Source organism: Podarcis filfolensis (assembly GCF_964270895.1).
Source record: "Podarcis filfolensis genome assembly, chromosome: 12".
NCBI classification, from domain to species: Eukaryota; Metazoa; Chordata; class Lepidosauria; order Squamata; family Lacertidae; genus Podarcis; species Podarcis filfolensis.
The window spans coordinates 56,732,750-56,750,444 of record NC_139614.1 but is presented as its reverse complement, the minus strand read 5'-3'; the positions used below and the strand labels follow the sequence as shown (position 1 = coordinate 56,750,444).

The following is a 17,695-nucleotide window of genomic DNA, read 5'->3' as shown; positions in this document are numbered from 1 at the left end:
AGAACCCCAGCAGAGATTTAAAATCACAAAATATGCAACAAAGCAAAGCATGGAAGTATAGGCTGTTAGACCTTTAAAAGATGCCCCTGTGAATTCCAAAAATTTCCCTCTTATCCCAGCATAGGAAAAGACCACACATTTGGTAAGTGAAAAATGGGTTTACTTACAAACTCTTCAAAGGTCAAGTTCATGTGCTTTCCCCTACATCAGTCAGAACAATTGCACCGGCAGTGAAACTTGGCTTAGTTGCAAAGTGGTGAAAACTCCTAAATTATTGGTATATAGCAAATTAGGAGCGGCTGATCAGAGCCATGCGGTTTGAGCTGGAACAATAAACTCAGAACCTCTTTACACGTTGAGCTTTTCAGGGGGTGAACGAAGGCTTGATTACCTAGTTCCTCCCCAGGTGAGGGGAAGTGGATCTAGCTAAGCCTGGCAGGACACCTTACTCTATGGTTTTAACCCCTTCTTTGGAGTTAAATATGTTGGTTATATGAAGCTGGTTATCCTACAGGAATAATAATGAAACTCTTGACCTTTCCTCCGCCTTCTCCTCCGCCTCCCTAGGGGCGGGTGGGTGAGCATCCCCCCCAGGGATCTTTCTCAGGAGGGGCCCCTTCCCCTGCTGCTCCTCACCCCAACTTGCCTGCCCCCTAGTGGCCGAGAGGGGAAGGCTATTCCGGCACCCTTCTCTGCCAGAACCCTTCCCACATGCACCCCGCTTCCTTTTCTCCTTGCACCCACAGACGACTTCCTACGCGTGGGAGGCGATGTGGCCACCTCGGCGGCGAGCTTTGGCAATTCGTGGCGCGTCCCGGACGCCGGATTGGTAGGTGGTGCGAGTGCGGACTGAAGTCGCTTCCAAACGACTAGCTTCCTCCCTGAGGACTTATCTTGGTTCATTTCCGCGGTTTGCAGAGAGGTCAGAACATAGGAAGTTGCCTTGCACTGAGTCAGGCCATTTCTCCATCTAGCTCAATATTGTCTACACTGGCTGGCAGCAATGGCTCTCCAGCCTTTCGGACAGAGCTCAATCCCAGCCCTACCTGGGGATTGAAGCTGGACCTTCTAGATGCCAAGCAGGTGCTCTCCCGTTTGAACCACTGTGAAGCGAGCATTTGCCCTGGCTCCTCTGAGTCCTCCCTCCTCCCCCTGTTAGGGAATCATTCTGCCAGAAACAAGTAGAAAGTTTCTAGAAGGTTCCAGAGTTTTCCCTTTAGGTATGGGAGTGGCCCTCTGAGCTTAATTGGCATCAGCTGGAAGTGCTGAGAAGAAGAAGGTGGCCACTCGGCTTTGTTTTTACAGACACCTGATAGCAAACGTCTGTCCGAAGAGTGTTGCCTGTGAAATCTGTTGAAGAGACTGTTCCTGTAATTTACGACGTGCTGGAGATCAGACTTCTGTTTGAAAGTGTGCTGCTAATTCCCGTTTATTTTAACAGTCAAAAATATATTTGCTATTGCAATGCTTGTACCCGGCCTGCGAATAAAATCTCTTGGCCGAGTTTGTGAGTCATCTTTAGAATAACTTCGTCATTGTTCACCACGTCCGCGAGAGAAAGAAGATAAACTCTGTTAAACAGTATATATTCTGGGAATGGAGTTGATAGATGACCTAACCTGGGGAGAAAACAGCAAAGACCTGATGAAGAGAGCACAGCAGAGGTTATATTTTCTGAGAATCCTCCGGAAAACAATCTCTCAAAGGACCTGCTGATGGCATTTTACCATTGTACTGCTGAGAGCGTATTAACTTATGGTCTGCGTGTGTGGTTTGGGAGCTGCATGGTCAGGGGGAAAACAATGCTGTCCAGAGTTGTAAAGACTGCGGAGAGAATAATTGGGTGCACTCTTCCCACCTTGGATCAAATCTACGCTTCCAGGTGCCATAAGAAAGCTGCAGAGATAGCGCAGGATAGTGCGCACCCCAGAAAGGATCTCTTTCAGCTTCTGCCTTCTGGAAGAAGGTCCAGGGTTATAAAGACTTGGACCAGCCGCCTGAGAAACAGTTTCTATCCAAATGCAATTTTGGTTTTAAACGCATTGTAAGGAGTCTGTGGGACGCGGGTGGCGCTGTGGATTACACCACAGAGCCTAGGACTTGCTGATCAGAAGGTCAGTGGTTCAAATCCCCGCAATGACGGGGTGAGCTCCTGTTGCTCGGTCCCTGTTCTTGCTATCCAAATGCGATTTCAGTTTTGAACGCAGTGTAAGGTAGTCTCTGTGTGAGTATATTGTATTTAATTATGGGGTATCAGAGTTTTGAGGGGCTGACCAGGCTGGGATAGTTGGGATAGCAGGTGTGTTGGTTTTTGAATGTCTGATGTAGATTTTTTTCAATTTCGTTGTTCTGTATGGGACAATGACAATAAAGATTATCGTATCGTATTGTAAAAGAGGTTTCACCTAGCCACCAGTATCTGCACAGCGAAAATGTCTAATACCCCTGTCCTAGATCCCCTGTGAAGACGCCGCAGAGGAGCCTCACAGCTGTGAAGCGCCAGAAGGCCAAAGGATGCAGCAGGAGGCAGAGTCCATTTGCCGGAAGCTTCTTTCTGGCCCTTTCGGTCAATGCCACTCGGAGGTGAGGGCATCTGCCACACCACACGCCTTTCCTGGCCTCCCTTTAACTTCCAACCTCTTGCCTGCTCGTGCCACACCCTCACTGAGGTCCGGCCTCTTGTGGTGTAGAGAGCCAGTGTGGTGTAGTGGTTAAGAGCGGTAGTCTCGTAATCTGGTGAACCGGGTTTGCTTCCTTCTCCTCCACCTGCAGCTGCTGGGTGACCTTGGGCCAGTCACACTTCTCTGAAGTCTCTCATCCCCACTCACCTCACAGAGTGTTTGTTGTGGGGGTGGAAGGGAAAGGAGAATCTTAGCCGCTTTGAGACTCCTTAAAGGGAGTGAAAGGCGGGATATCAAATCCAAACTCTTCTTCTGTCCCCGGCAGGTGGACCCCAGAGGCTTCTACGACACCTGCATGTACCTGCACTGCAGCGGAACCGGGCTTGGTGCTGTCTGCGAGACCTTTGCCAGCTACGCCCGCGAGTGTGCCCAGAGGAGCGTTTTCGTCAGCTGGAGGCGGGCAGGATTCTGTGGTAAGCAGGGGCAGAGCGGGGCACCCAGGAAGCACCCTGCCTTTGGGGGCATCGACCCCTCAAAGCAGAAGGCATGTTTCTCCAAGGCTGTGTGACTCCAGCACATTGGCCACAATCTCCTCCTCCTCCTCCTCTTGTTTCTATCCTGCCATTTCCCCAGACCTGGACTCAATTTGGCTTCCACAGATTCCAAGAATTCACAAAGATCATAGACAGAGGCTCTGAGATTACACCCACAAGCTGCTTTAGCACCCTTGGGTGCAGCTCATCGTTTAAAGTAGCCAGGTGTTCCCTTCCTCTTTTCCTATCTGCTGCAGCTCCCTCCTTACATCATTTATTCTGTTACCACCAGGTTGGGCATCGCTTTCCTTTTGGGTGAAGACAGGCAAAGAAGGTGTTGAGCAGTTCTTCTTTTTCTCTGTCACCCAATAGCATTTCTCCATGTTCCCCACGCAGAGGAGCTACCACCTGCTTGTTCTTCCTTTTACTCCAGATCTAGTCGAAGAAACCTTTTATTATTATTTTTTATCCTCTCTTGCAAGCCTGAGCTCATTCTGAGCTTTAGCCAGCCTGACTTTCCCCCTGCAACTGTTGGCTACTTGTGTGATGTTTTGGGACTACAGTTCCCATCATCACTGACCACTGGTCCTGTCATCTAGGGATGATGGGAGTTGTAGTCCCAAAACATGTGGAGGGCCGAGTTTGGGGATGCCTGCTTTAACCCCAAAATCAGGTGCCAGATTTACTTATAAGCTAAACAAGCTATAGCTTAGGGCCCCACTCTCTTGGGGCCCCCAAAAAAATGTAAAGGGAAAAAAACTGGATGTACATTTCCAAAATATAAGATAAAAAGCAAATAAAATAAAAGCTACATACATACAGCAACAGTGTTTTGTGTTGCGCAGGCTCCTATGATGTAAGTCATGGGCCCCACCTGCTAGCCTGCTCCCTAAAATATCACTGGTTTGCTCCTTTCTGTTTATAGGGTGCCTACATTCTGCATCGACTGGTTGCATGGCAACATATGCAAATGGCTTGAGATACCTATTAGGTCCATAAATTACCATAGAACATATATTCATTACGGACGCTGGTGACGCTGTGGATTAAACCACAGAGCCTAGGACTTGCCGACCAGAAGGTCGGCGGTTCGAATCCCCATGACGGGGTGAGCTCCCGTTGCTCGGTCCCTGCTCCTGCCAACCTAGCAGTTCAAAAGCACGTCAAGGTGCAAGTAGATAAATAGGTACCGCTCTGGTGGGAAGGTAAACGGCGTTTCCCTGCGCTGCTCTGGTTCGCCAGAAGCGGCTTAGTCATGCTGGCCACGTGACCCGGAAAAACTGTCTGTGGACAAACGCTGGCTTCCTCGGCCAGTGAAGCGAGATGAGCGCGCAACCCCAGAGGCATCCACAACTGGACCTAATGATCAGGAGTCCCTTTACCTTTTATATATTACCTTTTATATATATGTTTAGAGAAGCTTTTAATGTTTGATGCATTACTTTATTTTAATATTGTGTTGGAAGCCACCCAGAGCGGCTGGGGAAACCCAGCCAGATGGGCGGGGTATAAATAATAAATCATTATTATTATTATTATTATTACTATTATTATTATTATTCAACACAAAAATCAGCAACAATTTGTTGTTGACAAAGGACAGCTGGACATAGAAAGGGCCCCATTACCTTCAGGGGCTGAGGGCCTCATCAAACCTCAATCCAGCCCTGTCTACATGTATTCTATTTTTTTTTTTAAAGTAATATTTATTAAGAGTTTAAAGATTACAAAAAGAAGAAAAAGAGTTAAACAAAGCAAAACAATACAATACAATACAAGAAAAACAAAAACACTACTTATCTTAACAAAACAAAAGCAAAAACGGAAACAATTAAAAACACATCCAATATTTCCATATCTTGTCTTTCATTTACTTGTTTCAACGACCTCCTCACACCTCCCTTTTTTTGTATTCCAGTTCAGTTAGCTATTTCAGCAAATCCTTTCCATCTTTCTCAGTTTTTGTCCTATAATTTATCTTAACCCAATCTAACCTTATTTTTTCCCCTTTGGCCCATTAACAATCTATTTTTACTTATAACATACTTATAATATTCCTTATAACATTTCTGCTAAAGCCATATAACTTCATTCCAACATCCTTCTAACATTCATTAATTTTACAGTGTTTCTGTAAATAGTCTTTAAATTTTTTCCAATCTTCTTCCACCGATTCTTCTCCCTGGTCTCGGATTCTGCCAGTCATTTCCGCCAGTTCCATGTAGTCCATCAACTTCATCTGCCATTCTTCCCGGGTGGGTAAATCTTGTGTCTTCCAATACTTTGCGATGAGTATTCTTGCTGCTGTTGTTGCATACATAAAGAAAGTTGTATCCTTCTTTGTCAATGTATTCTATAGCATTCTGAGTGTGGTCACCCCAAATATCTGTCTAATGGGGCGATGGCGATGTTGATGCCTGTGATAAGAGGAGGCCAGTTTGCCAAGGGAAAGAGGGGGACAGGAGCTTCTCTCACCTCCTCCAAAGACTGCTGTGTCCCCCACAGTTCTCCCTAGACATCTGGGAACCTCCCCCTTGAAACTGCCCCTCTTCTTTCCTCCGGACAGAAAAGTCGTGCGGGCAAGGAAAGCACTACTCTGACTGTGTCTCCTCGTGCCCCGCCAGCTGTGCTGCGGTGGGTGCAGCCGAGGAAGGGCACTGCCGGGACGAGTGCGTGAGCGGCTGCGAGTGCCCGGCCAGCCTCTACCTGGAAGGGGGGGCCTGCGTCCCGGAGAGCCAGTGCCCCTGCTTCCACCGGCGCCAGAAGTTCGCCCCGGGAGATGTCCTCCAGCAGCGATGCAACCGTTGGTGAGGCTCTGCCCTTCTGAACCCACAAAAGGTTGTTTCTCAGGCTAGCCAGAGGGGGAACACGGTCCGGTTAGTCTTGCGAAGCACAGCAGTATCTTTAGCCCAGGGGTAGCTGGCATTCTTGGAGTTCCTGGAATCACAGAACTGTAAAGTTGGAAGGGAGAGGAGTCAGGGGTTACAGCGCTTCCTCAGGGCTTGGTTTCCTTGGAAAGGAGGTCAGCAGAGACATCTGAAGGCAGCCCTGTTTAGGGAAGTTTTATTCTGTTTTTAATATTCTAATGGAAGCCGCCCAGAGTGGCTAGGAATACCCAGCCAGATGGGCGGGTTATAAAAAATAATATATCATCATCATCATCATTATCATTAATTTATTATTATTACTGTCTTAGGATGCATGCTTTAATTTACACATATACAGTGGTACCTTGGTTCTCAAACTTAATCCGTTCCAGACGTCTATTCCAAAACCAAAGCATTCCAAAACCAAGGCGCGCTTTCCCATAGAAAGAAATGCAAAAGTCTGTTCCAGACTTTTAAAAACAACCCCTAAAACAGCAATTTAACATGAATTTTACTATCTAACGAGAGCATTGATCCATAAAAGGAAAGCAATCATCAATGTACTGTACTATAAAATAAATAAGACAGTATTGTAGAAGATAAAAATTAAAATTATTTTTTTTTCTTACCTGCACTGATGATAGTCATTGTTTTATCTATTTCCACAGTCACACAATCAATCAATCAGTAGCTGAACTGGGTTCCACACAGTCACAAAAACAAATGAACCGAAAAAGCCTCAGAAACAAAAACACAAAATGAAAAGCAAAACAAAAGCGCCAAACTTAATCTGTTCTGGAAGTCCGTTTGACTTCTGAAATGTTTGAAAACCAAGCCACAGCTTCTGATTGGTGCAGGCGCCCCAGAAACAATAGCCAACAGCTGCATCAGACGTTTGGCTTCCAAAAAAGGTTCAAAAACCAGAACGCTTACTTCCAGGTATTCGGTGTTTGGGAACCAAGGTGTTGGGGAACCAAGGTACCACTGTATTGATGCATGCCATATCTGAGCAGTGAGAGACTCCAGGCCAGGCTTCCTCAACCTCGGCCCTCTGGATGTTTTGAGACTACAATTCCTATTATCCCTGACAACTGGTCCTGCTAGCTAGGGATCATGGGAGTTGTAGGCCAAAAACATCTGGAGGGCCGAGGTTGAGGAAGCCTGCTCCAGAGGTTTCAGGCAATGGTTCAGTTTCCTTGGAAGGAAGGTCAGCGGAGACTGCAGTGTCTTTAGTTTATATGGTTGTATTGACACATAAATGCAACCTGAGCCTAGGATGGAGGGGGTCACAGCATCAGCCACCCAACAGAACTTGCGTCTCTGTTAGTCACAGCTTCGGATCCAGCGTAGAGCAAGCAGGTCTCTGCACCTCCAGATTCCAGGCTGCTTCCAGCTCAGCTCTCCAACCCCTCTCTGGCTGCTTTTCTCCTACCTAGCTAGGTGAGAGGGATGGAGGAAAGGAAATCCAAGAGACCGCCATCACTTAGTCGCAGTTTGTGCTGCAAGCCATTTTTTGGGGGATGCTAAGGATGGGACTAAACTGTTCAGCTAAGGTCCTTACCTTACAATAAACTTGCCTGACAGGTTAAGCAGGCTCCTGTGTCAGATTCCAACCCTGCTTGGGCCCAGGACCCCAAGAATTGGAAGGTACACCAGGGCATCATCCAGACTGACCCCCCCTCAAACTCACAGCAGTATCTTTGACTATTGCTCTAGCACCCTGACGTGACTCCCATTCCCTTCTCCCCACAGCACGTGCCAAGGGGGCCGCTGGCTTTGCTCCCAGGACCAGTGCTCTGGGGAATGTGCCATAACCGGTGACCCCCACTACCTGACTTTTGACCGCAAGCGCTTCTCCTTCCACGGCACATGCCAGTATATCCTAGTGCAGGTAAGGGGTCCAGGTGAGGAGGTGGGGGGGCAGTGTGGTTCCGACTGGGCTTCAATCCCTTTGCTGGAAAACCTCGTTATTTGTTTAATTTCAAGAAAATTATACAAAAACCAGGTATTACAAGTTCATTTTCCTTTTTTCATATGACAACAAATTATTTGATTTTACAAATTGAAATTTACACTCATATCACAAATCATCATCAAAAAAGGAAGAAAAAAGATTTCTCGGAATCTTTGGCCTTCCCACGGGTCCATTAATAATCATTTCCTGCTGCATCTAAGTCCATTTTTTAAAATATCCATTATAGCCATAGTTCTTGTTACGTTACAAGTGTTAATACAATCCTCCTAATGATTTTAACTGTTCACAATGGTCTCGAAGGTAAATTATAAACTTTCCCCATTCCTTATTAAAATGTTCCCCCATTCCTTATTAAAATGTTGATTTCTGAGCCTTCTGGTCTACAAGTTCATTTTCTCTTTCACACCAAAGCTCCACGAGAAGTTTCCAATCCTTAATAAATGCCAATACAGTGGTACCTCGCGTTAAGAACTTAATTTGTTCTGGAGGTCCATTCTTAACCTGAAACTGTTCTTAACCTGAAGCACCACTTTAGCTAATGGGGCCACATGATTTCTGTTCTCATCCTGAAGCAAAGTTCTTAACCCGAGGTAATATTTCTGGGTTAGCGGAGTCTGTAACCCGAAGCATATGTAACCTGAAGTGTATGTAACCCGAGGTACCACTGTAGTTATTTTTCTCTAATTAAACACTTCAACTTTGCCATCTCAGTCAAATCCAATAATTTTATTAATTGTTCCTCCATAGTAGGTTCCTGCCCACCTAGCAGTTTGAAAGCACATCGAAGTGCAAGTAGATAAATAGGTACCGCTCTGGCGGGAAGGTAAACGGCGTGTGCTGCTCTGGTTCACCAGAAGCGGCTTAGTCATGCTGGCCACATGACCCGGAAGCTGTACGCCGGCTCCCTTGGCCAATAAAGCGAGATGACTGCCACAACCCCAGAGTTGTCCGCGACTCTGCCTAACGGTCAGGGTCCCTTTACCATTACCATAGTAGGTAGGGTTGCATTTTGCCATCTTGGTGTGTGTAACAATCTCACCGCTGTCATCTCACTGATCTTGGGGCTGCTCTCTTCCACTTTACAGGATTATGTGGATGGGAAGCTCCACATTTCCTCAGAGAATGTGGCATGTGGGAGTCGAGGGACCAGCAGCTGCCTCCACTCTGTGACCGTCACCGTGCAGAAGGTCTCTGCCCGCCTGTCCTTCACAGGTGAGAGCGGGAGGTGACAGTTATGGAGAATCTTTCATGAGTGGACATCAACGCCGTAGGGGATGGGTGGGCAGAAGGCTAACCTGAGGCTCTTCAGATTTTGCTCCATATTGTTGCTGGCTAGGGCTGATGGGAGTTGGAGTTCCACAACATCTGGAGGACTACAGGATTCCCACTCTATCCGGTCAAATGCATTCACCGGGCTCAGTCTGGGGGTTTTGTGCACATGTGAGGCACGTCAGCATGGAATAGCACAGGTGTTGCTCATGTGAAGCCAGACAGGTTCCTTGCAGCCCCCCATCCTGGCACAAACCGTGCTACCACATTCCCAGGGTGCAAGAGTTCAGAGTCTGAGGATGGCGATGGCGATGGCTTCCTTCAGCAAACTGAAGGTGGCTTGGAAGATGCCTGTGGTGTGATAAATCATTGCAAGAACCTGCAAGGGTGCCTCCTCCTGAGACAGATCATTGGTCAATCCAGCTCAGGCTGGCAACAGCTCTCCAGGAATCTTGGGCAGAGAGAGGACTTCCCCAGCCAGTACTTCAGACTTGAGTTCCCCTTTGCAACTGGAGATGATGCCAGCTATTGAATCTGGCGCTTCTCTGTGCAAAGCATCTTCTTTCTCACAAACTTTGCAAGGTTGCAGATGCTCTGGGCCTCCCAAGCTACTGTCCATCTAGTCTGACCCCCTTTTCACCCCTCCCTTTCACCTTTCTCCTTTGCTTCCCAGGGGAGCTGTCAGTGAACGGCCAAGAAGTCTCCCTCCCTTTTGCCAGTGCCGACCTGACGGTGCGCCTCGCCTCCTCCTCCTTCCTGCTTCTCCAGGCCTTTGGGGCTCACTTGCTGTGGGGCCTGGAGTTTCCGGCAGTCTACATCACCCTCCAGCCTAGCTTTGCCAACAAGGTGAGCCTGGGATGATAATAATAATTTTCTTTGCAGCAATATCTTGCCTGCGGCTCTGAGATGTGCAGTGAGCCACCGTTTAGATTTAGAGCCAGACCCAGACCAGCTGAAGCAGCTGGTGTGCCCTTGAGTTTCCAGATCCTCAGGGACATTGATTGATTGATTGATTGATTGATTGATTGATTGATTACCTGTCCTTCACCCTAAGGTCCCAGGGCAGCTTACAAGGTTAAAGGTATTATTAAAAAGCAATTTAAAACAATCATAAAATCAAGGTGTGTCCTAAAAAACAGCCTCCTCAAGTGTCAGAAGCCAGGAACAAGAGGTGCTTCTTCAGCATCCTCCAGAAGCTGCACAGTGATGTTTCCAGGGGAGGGAATTCCACAACTTAGGAGCCAACACGGAGAAGGCCCTGTCCCCTTGGGCCACCCCCACCCCTGAGCTGCTGAGGGGAAGAGGGGCCTTTTCTCCAATCTCAGCACGCGACAGTGTCTGTAGGGCAGGAGACGGTCTTTCAGGTATTTGGGGATTGAGTCATATGGGGCTTTACAGCCAGCATGTGCACTTTGAATTGGGCCCAGAAACAAGCAGGTGACCAGTGCAAGCAGTTTTGAAATGGTTTATGAGATCTAAATGCAAACACACACACACCCCACCGCCGCCACTAATTTGGCTGCTGCCTTTGGGTCCAAGTGGAGTTTCCGAGTCGTCTTCAAGGACAGCCCCATGTAGGGCGCATTGCAGCAATCCAATCTGGAAGTTTGTTTCCTGCTTGGCAGGGGGTTGGACTCGATGGCCCTTGTGGTCTCTTCCAACTCTATGATTCTATGATTCTATGAAGTTACCCAGAGCGTGGAGGGCTGTGGCCAAGTCATCTCTGTCCAAAAGAGACTGTCACTGCCAAACCAGCCAGAGATGGGAAAAGGCCCTGGCTCAGCAGTACAGTGGTACCTCTGGTTGCAAACGGGATCCGTTCTGGAGGCCCATTCACAACATGAAAAGAATGCAACCTGCAGTGGCGCGTCTGCACACACGCAGGTTGCAATTCACCGCTTCTGCGCATGCGTGTGACGTCATTTTGTGCTTCTGCGCATGCGCAAGCAGCAAAACCTGGAAGTAACCCTTTCCAGTACATCCGGGTCGCCGCAGGACGTAACCTGAAAGAACGTAACATGAAGCGGACGTAACATGAGGTACCACTGTACGTCCCTCCTTCCACCTTCCAGGTCCGAGGCCTTTGCGGCACCTACAACTGGAACCAGCAGGATGAGTTCACCACGCCGGAGGGAGACGTGGAGTCCAGCGCCGCCGCTTTCGCCAGCAGGTTCCGCATCTCGCATGACTGCCCCTCCTTCGGCACGTTCCCTTTTGACCCCTGCAGCATGTATGCCCAGCGGAGGCAGTTTGCAGAGGCGGCTTGCGAGGTCCTCCACAGCCCCCCCTTCCAGGTAAGAGGAGAGGGCCTGCAGCCGCTAGCGGGGAGGAGACGTAGCCCTGAAACCGCAGCAGAAGCAGGAGATTTATCTGGGCAAGACTCGGGCCCCAGGTCCTTGGTGGAGATCTCATCCCCATCTCAAAAATCTGCCATCCATCTTCATCCTCTTATTTTGTGATTCCCAAAGTAATTGTTGCTGGCTTCTGTGGGGTGGTGAGATTACCGAGGGAGGCCCTAACAGGCAAGGGGGTGGCAACCCAGTCAGATGGGTAGGGTGCAAATTATTATTATTATTATTATTATTATTATTATTATTATTATTATTATTATTATTATTTATTATTTATTACTAGGTCTGGCCTCCTAAGTAGACCTTGTTTGCTTGAATAAAGAGTTAACTTCACTGATGCCGTGTAAGTTATTACTGACCTGCTCCTGACATCTGATAATAATAATAATAACAACAATAAAAATAAATAATTTCTTATTTATACCCCACCCATCTGGCTTGGTTTCCTCAGCGACTCTGGGCAGCTCCCAGCAGAATACTAAAAACACAATAAAGCATCAAACATTAAAAACTTCCCTAAAGAGGGCTGTCTTCAGATGTCGTCTAAAAGTCTGGTATTTGTTGTTCTCGTTGACATCTGGTGGGAGGGCGTTCCACAGGGCAGGTGCCACCACCGAGAAGGCCCTCTGCCTGGTTCTCTGTAACCTGGCTTCTTGCAGGGAGGGAACCACCAGAAGGCCCTCGGAGCTGGACCTCAGTGTCTGGACTAAACAATGGGGGTGGAGACACTCCTTCAGGTGTTTTTTTTTTTAAATTATTATTATTATTATTATTATTATTATTATTATTATTATTATTATTATTAATTTTTATTCAGTCCTTGCAATTGCCTAATTGGGGCAACGCTGGCCTCACTAGGTCTGACCGCCTAAGTAGACCTTGTTTCCTTGAATAAAGAGTTAACTTCACTGACGCCATGTAAGTTATGACTGACCTGCTCCTGGCACCATCTATTGCTCTTTGCTGCATTTTCACATTAATATCTTTGGCACCTGAGCAAGTGTTAATGATCGTCTGGGCCTGCCTGAAGCCATCTCTGCGTCCTGGAAAAACCAGGCCGCTGGCTTATGCCAGCGTCCCCATCTCTCCCCTCCAGGCCTGTCACGACGTGGTGGAGCGGGACCCATTCTACCAGCTCTGCCTGTATGACGTGTGTGGCTGTTCCACTGGCAAAGACTGCCTGTGTGGCGCTGTGGCTGCCTACGCCAGGCAGTGCGCCCAGGAGGGAGCCCCTGTCGCCTGGAGGAACCAGAGCTTCTGCCGTGAGTTTCCTGGGGTGGAGGGCAGGGTGTGGGTGTGCTTGTCATGTTGTTGGGGCAAGTGCCAAGATGGCAGTGCCCGCAAGGGTAGGATGGAGAATAGGGGCAGGCCATGAGAACCTCATAAAGCGGTTCCCAAAGTGGGTGGTACCCAGAAGGTCAGAAGGTCAGAAGGTCAGAAGATCAGAAGGTCGGCGGTTCGAATCCCCGCGACGGGGTGAGCTCCTGTTGCTTGATCCCTGCTCCTGCCCACCTAGCAGTTCGGAAGCACGTCAAAGTGCAAGTAGATAAATAGGTACCGCTCTGGTGGGAAGGTAAACGGCGTTTCCATGTGCTGCTCTGGTTTCACCAGAAGCAGCTTAATCATGCTGGCCACATGACCTGGAAGCTGCATGCCGGCTCCCTCAGCCAATAAAGCAAGATGAGCGCCGCAACCCCAGAGTCGTCCGCGACTGGACCAAATGGACAGGGGTCCCTTTACCTTTACATTTAAGAGGCAAGGGGGCAGCAGGGGGGCTGGAGGTGGGTTCCTCCGAGCACATTGATCCCTTATTTACGTTCGGCTGGAGCCTAGAGACTAGAAAAACGTTTATTTATTTTTTAAGTTTTTATTTATACTTTTTCAAATTTGCACATTTCAAAGTTTGGCTACCTTCCCCCTCTTTCTGCGATTCCTTAAATTAATTTTTTAAATATATTCTGCATATTCAAATTCATTTAATTTGCTCATTTAATTATCTACTTTAAATATAAACTCTTATGGAACTGCAGGTTCTTACAATAATCCTGCCAGTGTTTTTATCTGTTTGCAAATTATCTGTAAATATTCAACAAACCGTTTCCATTCTTTTATAAAAAAGTTTGTTATCTTGATTTCTTATTCTTCTGGTAAATTTCGCCGTTTCTGCATACAATGGTACCTTGGTTCTAGAACTCAATCTGTTCTGGAAGTCTGTTTGACTTCTGAAACGTTTGCAAACCAAGGCGTGGCTTCTGATTGGCTGATTGGCTCCAGAAATAATACCAACAGCCGAAACGGACATTCGGCTTCTGAAAAACGTTCGCAAACCGGAACACTTACTTTTGGATTTGCGATGTTCAAGAGCCAATTTGTTCGTCAACTAAGCCGTTCAGGAACCAAGGTACCACTGTATTCCATAAGTTTTTGTATCCATTCTTCCTTTGCTGGGACTTCTGCTTCTTTACATTTTGGGGCGAGCAACATTCTTGCTGCTGTAGTCGCATACATGAATAAGTTTCTATATAGTTTAGGTAGTTCTGTCCCTATAATTCCCAAAAGAAAAGCTTCTGGTGTTTTTTTTTTACAAAGGTTATTTTGAACATCTTTTTCAATTCATTATATATCGTTTCCCAGTAAGCTTTAACCTTACTACAAGACCACCACGTATGAAAAAGTATTTAGTTTCATTGCTCACATGCAGAAACTGGCAAGCAGATAGCTGGTGATTAAGGATAAATAAGTTTAAAAGCAATAAAAAAATTCTTGTAATATAATTGAAAGGAATGGAAAGTGAGCTAGAAATGAGCAAGGAAAATAAAGCAGCAACAAGAGAAAACTTTGGTCACATCCAGGAAGCCAGATTTTGCAGAAATTGTATTGAATTCGTCTTAATTTGTGGCTGATTTTGTAAAATTTGGAAAACTAATAAAAACGATTTGGCCACATGCACACAAAATAATCTTTCGTTGCTGTTCAGCGTTAAATTGTGCTGAAGACCCCGACGGCTTTCTTGAAGACCCAGGGTCACCCTGAGGGCTTCTTGCTTGCAGGACCTTGACCTTTCCCCTTTCCCCACAGTGACACCATGTTCTGGGGGGCAAGTCTATCGGGAATGTGCGCCCCCCTGCAGAACGACCTGCGCTGACCTGCGCTTGGGCCCCTGCCAGGATCTGGACCACGTCTGCGTGGCCGGCTGCAACTGCCCAGAGGGGACGGTGCTGGACGACGGCGGGCAGTGCGTCCAGCCTGCCATGTGCCCCTGTGCGCATGGGGAAGAGGCGCACCCCCCTGGCAGCAGGATCCAGAAGGGTTGCAACACCTGGTACGTGCTGCAGAGGCAACTGGGAGGCGAGGTGTTCGGGGGGGGGGGCGTATTGGATCTGGGATCTCGGCAGGGACACTGACAATGGCACCGTCCTCTGGCTCTCGTGGAGTGGAAGGAGATGTTTGATGAAATCACCCTGTGACCTGTCTGTGACTGCCCTACGGGATAGGTTGGTTTCATTGAATGTCTCGGCCACGTGATCTCGGCTGACGCGCGATAACCCGCGGGGCGTTTGCAACGTGAGTCTAAGGAGAGGTGTGGTGTTTTTTGGATATGGGGTTCTATTTACACATATGTACAACCTGAGCATTAAGAAGGGGGGGCCCTCACAGCATAGCACCCCAAAAATATTGCTTCTGCATTAGTCATGGCTTTGGATTCAGTACAGAGCAAGCAGGTCTCTGTGTGTCCAGCTTCCTATAGATAGATATAGATAGATAGATTGATAGATAGATATAGTTTTTCAAATTAAAAATTTACAGTCACATATCCAACATACAACATACAACATAAAAACAAGATTCCAAGGAATCTCTTGCACTTCCCTGCTCCCCTTTGTGGGTCTAAGAATAAGAATAATAAACACTGAGGTCCAGCGCCAAGGGCTTTCTGGCGGTTCCCTCATTGCGAGAAGTGAGGTTACAGGGAACCAGGCAGAGGGCCTTCTCGGTGGTGGCACCCGCCCTGTGGAACACCCTCCTTTCAGATGTCAAGGAAATAAGCAGCTATCTTCTATTTAAAAGACATCTGAAGGCAGCCCTGTTCAGGGAAGCTTTTAATATTTAATGCTGTATTGTTTTTAACACTTAATTGGAAGCCACCCAGAGTGGCTGGGGAAACTCAGCCAGATGGGCAGGGTATAAATAATACATAATAAATTATTATTATTATTATTATTATTCGAGGAAGCTGGCTCTGCTCTGGTAAGAGAGTAGCTGCTGAGTGGGGCGGCAGAGGGACGCACGCCCCTTTTCCCAAAAAGACACTTGGAAGCTGGCGTTGTTTGCAGAATGGACTTCCCACCTCTCTCTGCACCCCTTCACTCACATATCCTTGCCCCTGACCTGTGTTTCAGCATCTGTGTGAATGGGGCATGGAACTGCACAGAGCAGAGCTGCCCCCAAGCCGTCTTGTGCCCGGGGGAGCTGGTCTACACCTTTGGCTCCTGCCTGCGGAGCTGCGACAGTCCCGAGGGGAACCTCAGCTGTGCCGGCTTCTCAGACGGCTGCGTTTGCCCCCCTGGCACCGTCTACTTGGTGAGTCCTTCCCTGGCACTGCCCAGGCGGAAGGAGGTGGACTCTCCTTCATTGGGGGCTTCGAAGGAGAGGTTGGGTGCCCCCCTGTTAGCTGTGATTCCTGCATTGCGGGGGGCTGGACTGGGTCCCTCCCAGGTCTACAATTATATTGTTCATTTGAAGTGCTTAAAGTTGGATATCCATCTGCCAGGGATTCCTCAGCTGAGATTCCTCCATTGCAGGGGGTTGACCTAGGGCATGGGGAGGCAAAGTGAGGCCTGGGGGCTGGATCTTGACCAATTGCCTTCTCAGTCCAGCCCAAGGATGGTCCGGGAATCAGCGTTTTTTACATGAGTAGAATGTGTCCTTTTATTTTATTTGAAATGCATCTCTGGGTTATTTGTGGGGCAAAGGAATTCGTTCATACCCCCCCAATATAGTCCACCCCCCCCAAGGTCTGAGGGACAGTGGACAGGCCCCCTGCTGAAAAAGCTTGCTGACCCCTGACCTAGGGGGCCCTTTCCAACATTACAATCCTATTGTCTTTTTATGACAGAAAGAAAGATAGTATAAACAGTGCAATGAGAATGATTAGAAGATTCATTTTGTCAGAAGTCTTTTTATTTAAGTGTTTATTAAGATGTTAATAGGAAGATTACGTATGTAAATTTGTTTTTGTTCCTTTCTCTTTTTTTCTTTCTTCTTTTGCAAACTTCTCTCCCTTTTCCTTTTCTTCTTTTTTCTCTTTCTCTTTTCTTTCAGCAATATGAGAGTGTAAATTCTTTGTAAATTTTTGTGTATATGTGTGTAATTTAAACTAATAAAGATTATTATTAAAAAAAACACACAATCCTATTGTCAGGGTCTGGGCAGGGGAAGAATGGAGGCCTCTGCCTCCCCAGGTTGATCCTTCCGGAGAAGAGGAAGACGGTTCAGAGTTGCAGCAGGGCTTTGAGGGAGGTCACAGCTCAGAGGCAGATGAGGGGGAAAGCTGGGAAATAAGGGGAGAGGAGGAGGAGGCACCCCAGACCCTCCATCTCCCAGAACCCGGAGAGCCTTGAAAGTAGGAGAGCAAAGAGCTCAAAGACAGAGGGCACGGAGCAGCTCCGGTAGAGGAGGTGATGATGATGATGAATGAGGAAGTGGGAGAGAAGAGGGTGGAGATTCACTCGGGACAATGCCATTATCCAAGAGGCTGGGTTCCAAAGCTTCTCTCTGTAATTATTGACTAAAAAGTGAGTGGTAATAAACTTTTCCTGGGCTTTGTACGTTCCTGGGCAACCGGCCGAGGGAGTTGCTTACAGCCACCTGACCCCCAGGGGCATCTTTGTTGGGATGCAGCCAAGGAATTGGGGGCAATTGGCGGGCTCCCAGCAGGCCCCAGCCCACCGGCCGGTGTGCCAGGCGAGCTCCAGTCCTCGGATCAGCATGAAACTGCGACCCGAGCTTCAGAAGTGCAATAGTAGTGGCAGGGAAGGGCTGTGTTGAGCATATTTACCAGCAGTTTATTCAGCATACA

The 17,695-nt window shown here is 47.7% G+C and overlaps 1 protein-coding gene across 1 annotated transcript in view; it reads left to right on the top strand.

Moving 5' to 3' along the window:
* The window catches only part of LOC310746249 (SCO-spondin-like), a 166,106-nt gene that overhangs the window by 11,026 nt on the left and 137,385 nt on the right, over positions 1 to 17,695 (top strand). The window contains exons 8-18 of the mRNA XM_083580107.1: positions 747 to 829; positions 2,455 to 2,583; positions 2,947 to 3,094; positions 5,721 to 5,961; positions 7,774 to 7,912; positions 9,082 to 9,208; positions 9,939 to 10,111; positions 11,338 to 11,559; positions 12,713 to 12,878; positions 14,695 to 14,938; positions 16,017 to 16,197. Coding sequence (XP_083436233.1) covers positions 747 to 829; positions 2,455 to 2,583; positions 2,947 to 3,094; positions 5,721 to 5,961; positions 7,774 to 7,912; positions 9,082 to 9,208; positions 9,939 to 10,111; positions 11,338 to 11,559; positions 12,713 to 12,878; positions 14,695 to 14,938; positions 16,017 to 16,197 — 1,853 coding nt within the window. The remainder of the gene's footprint in view (positions 1 to 746; positions 830 to 2,454; positions 2,584 to 2,946; positions 3,095 to 5,720; positions 5,962 to 7,773; positions 7,913 to 9,081; positions 9,209 to 9,938; positions 10,112 to 11,337; positions 11,560 to 12,712; positions 12,879 to 14,694; positions 14,939 to 16,016; positions 16,198 to 17,695) is intronic.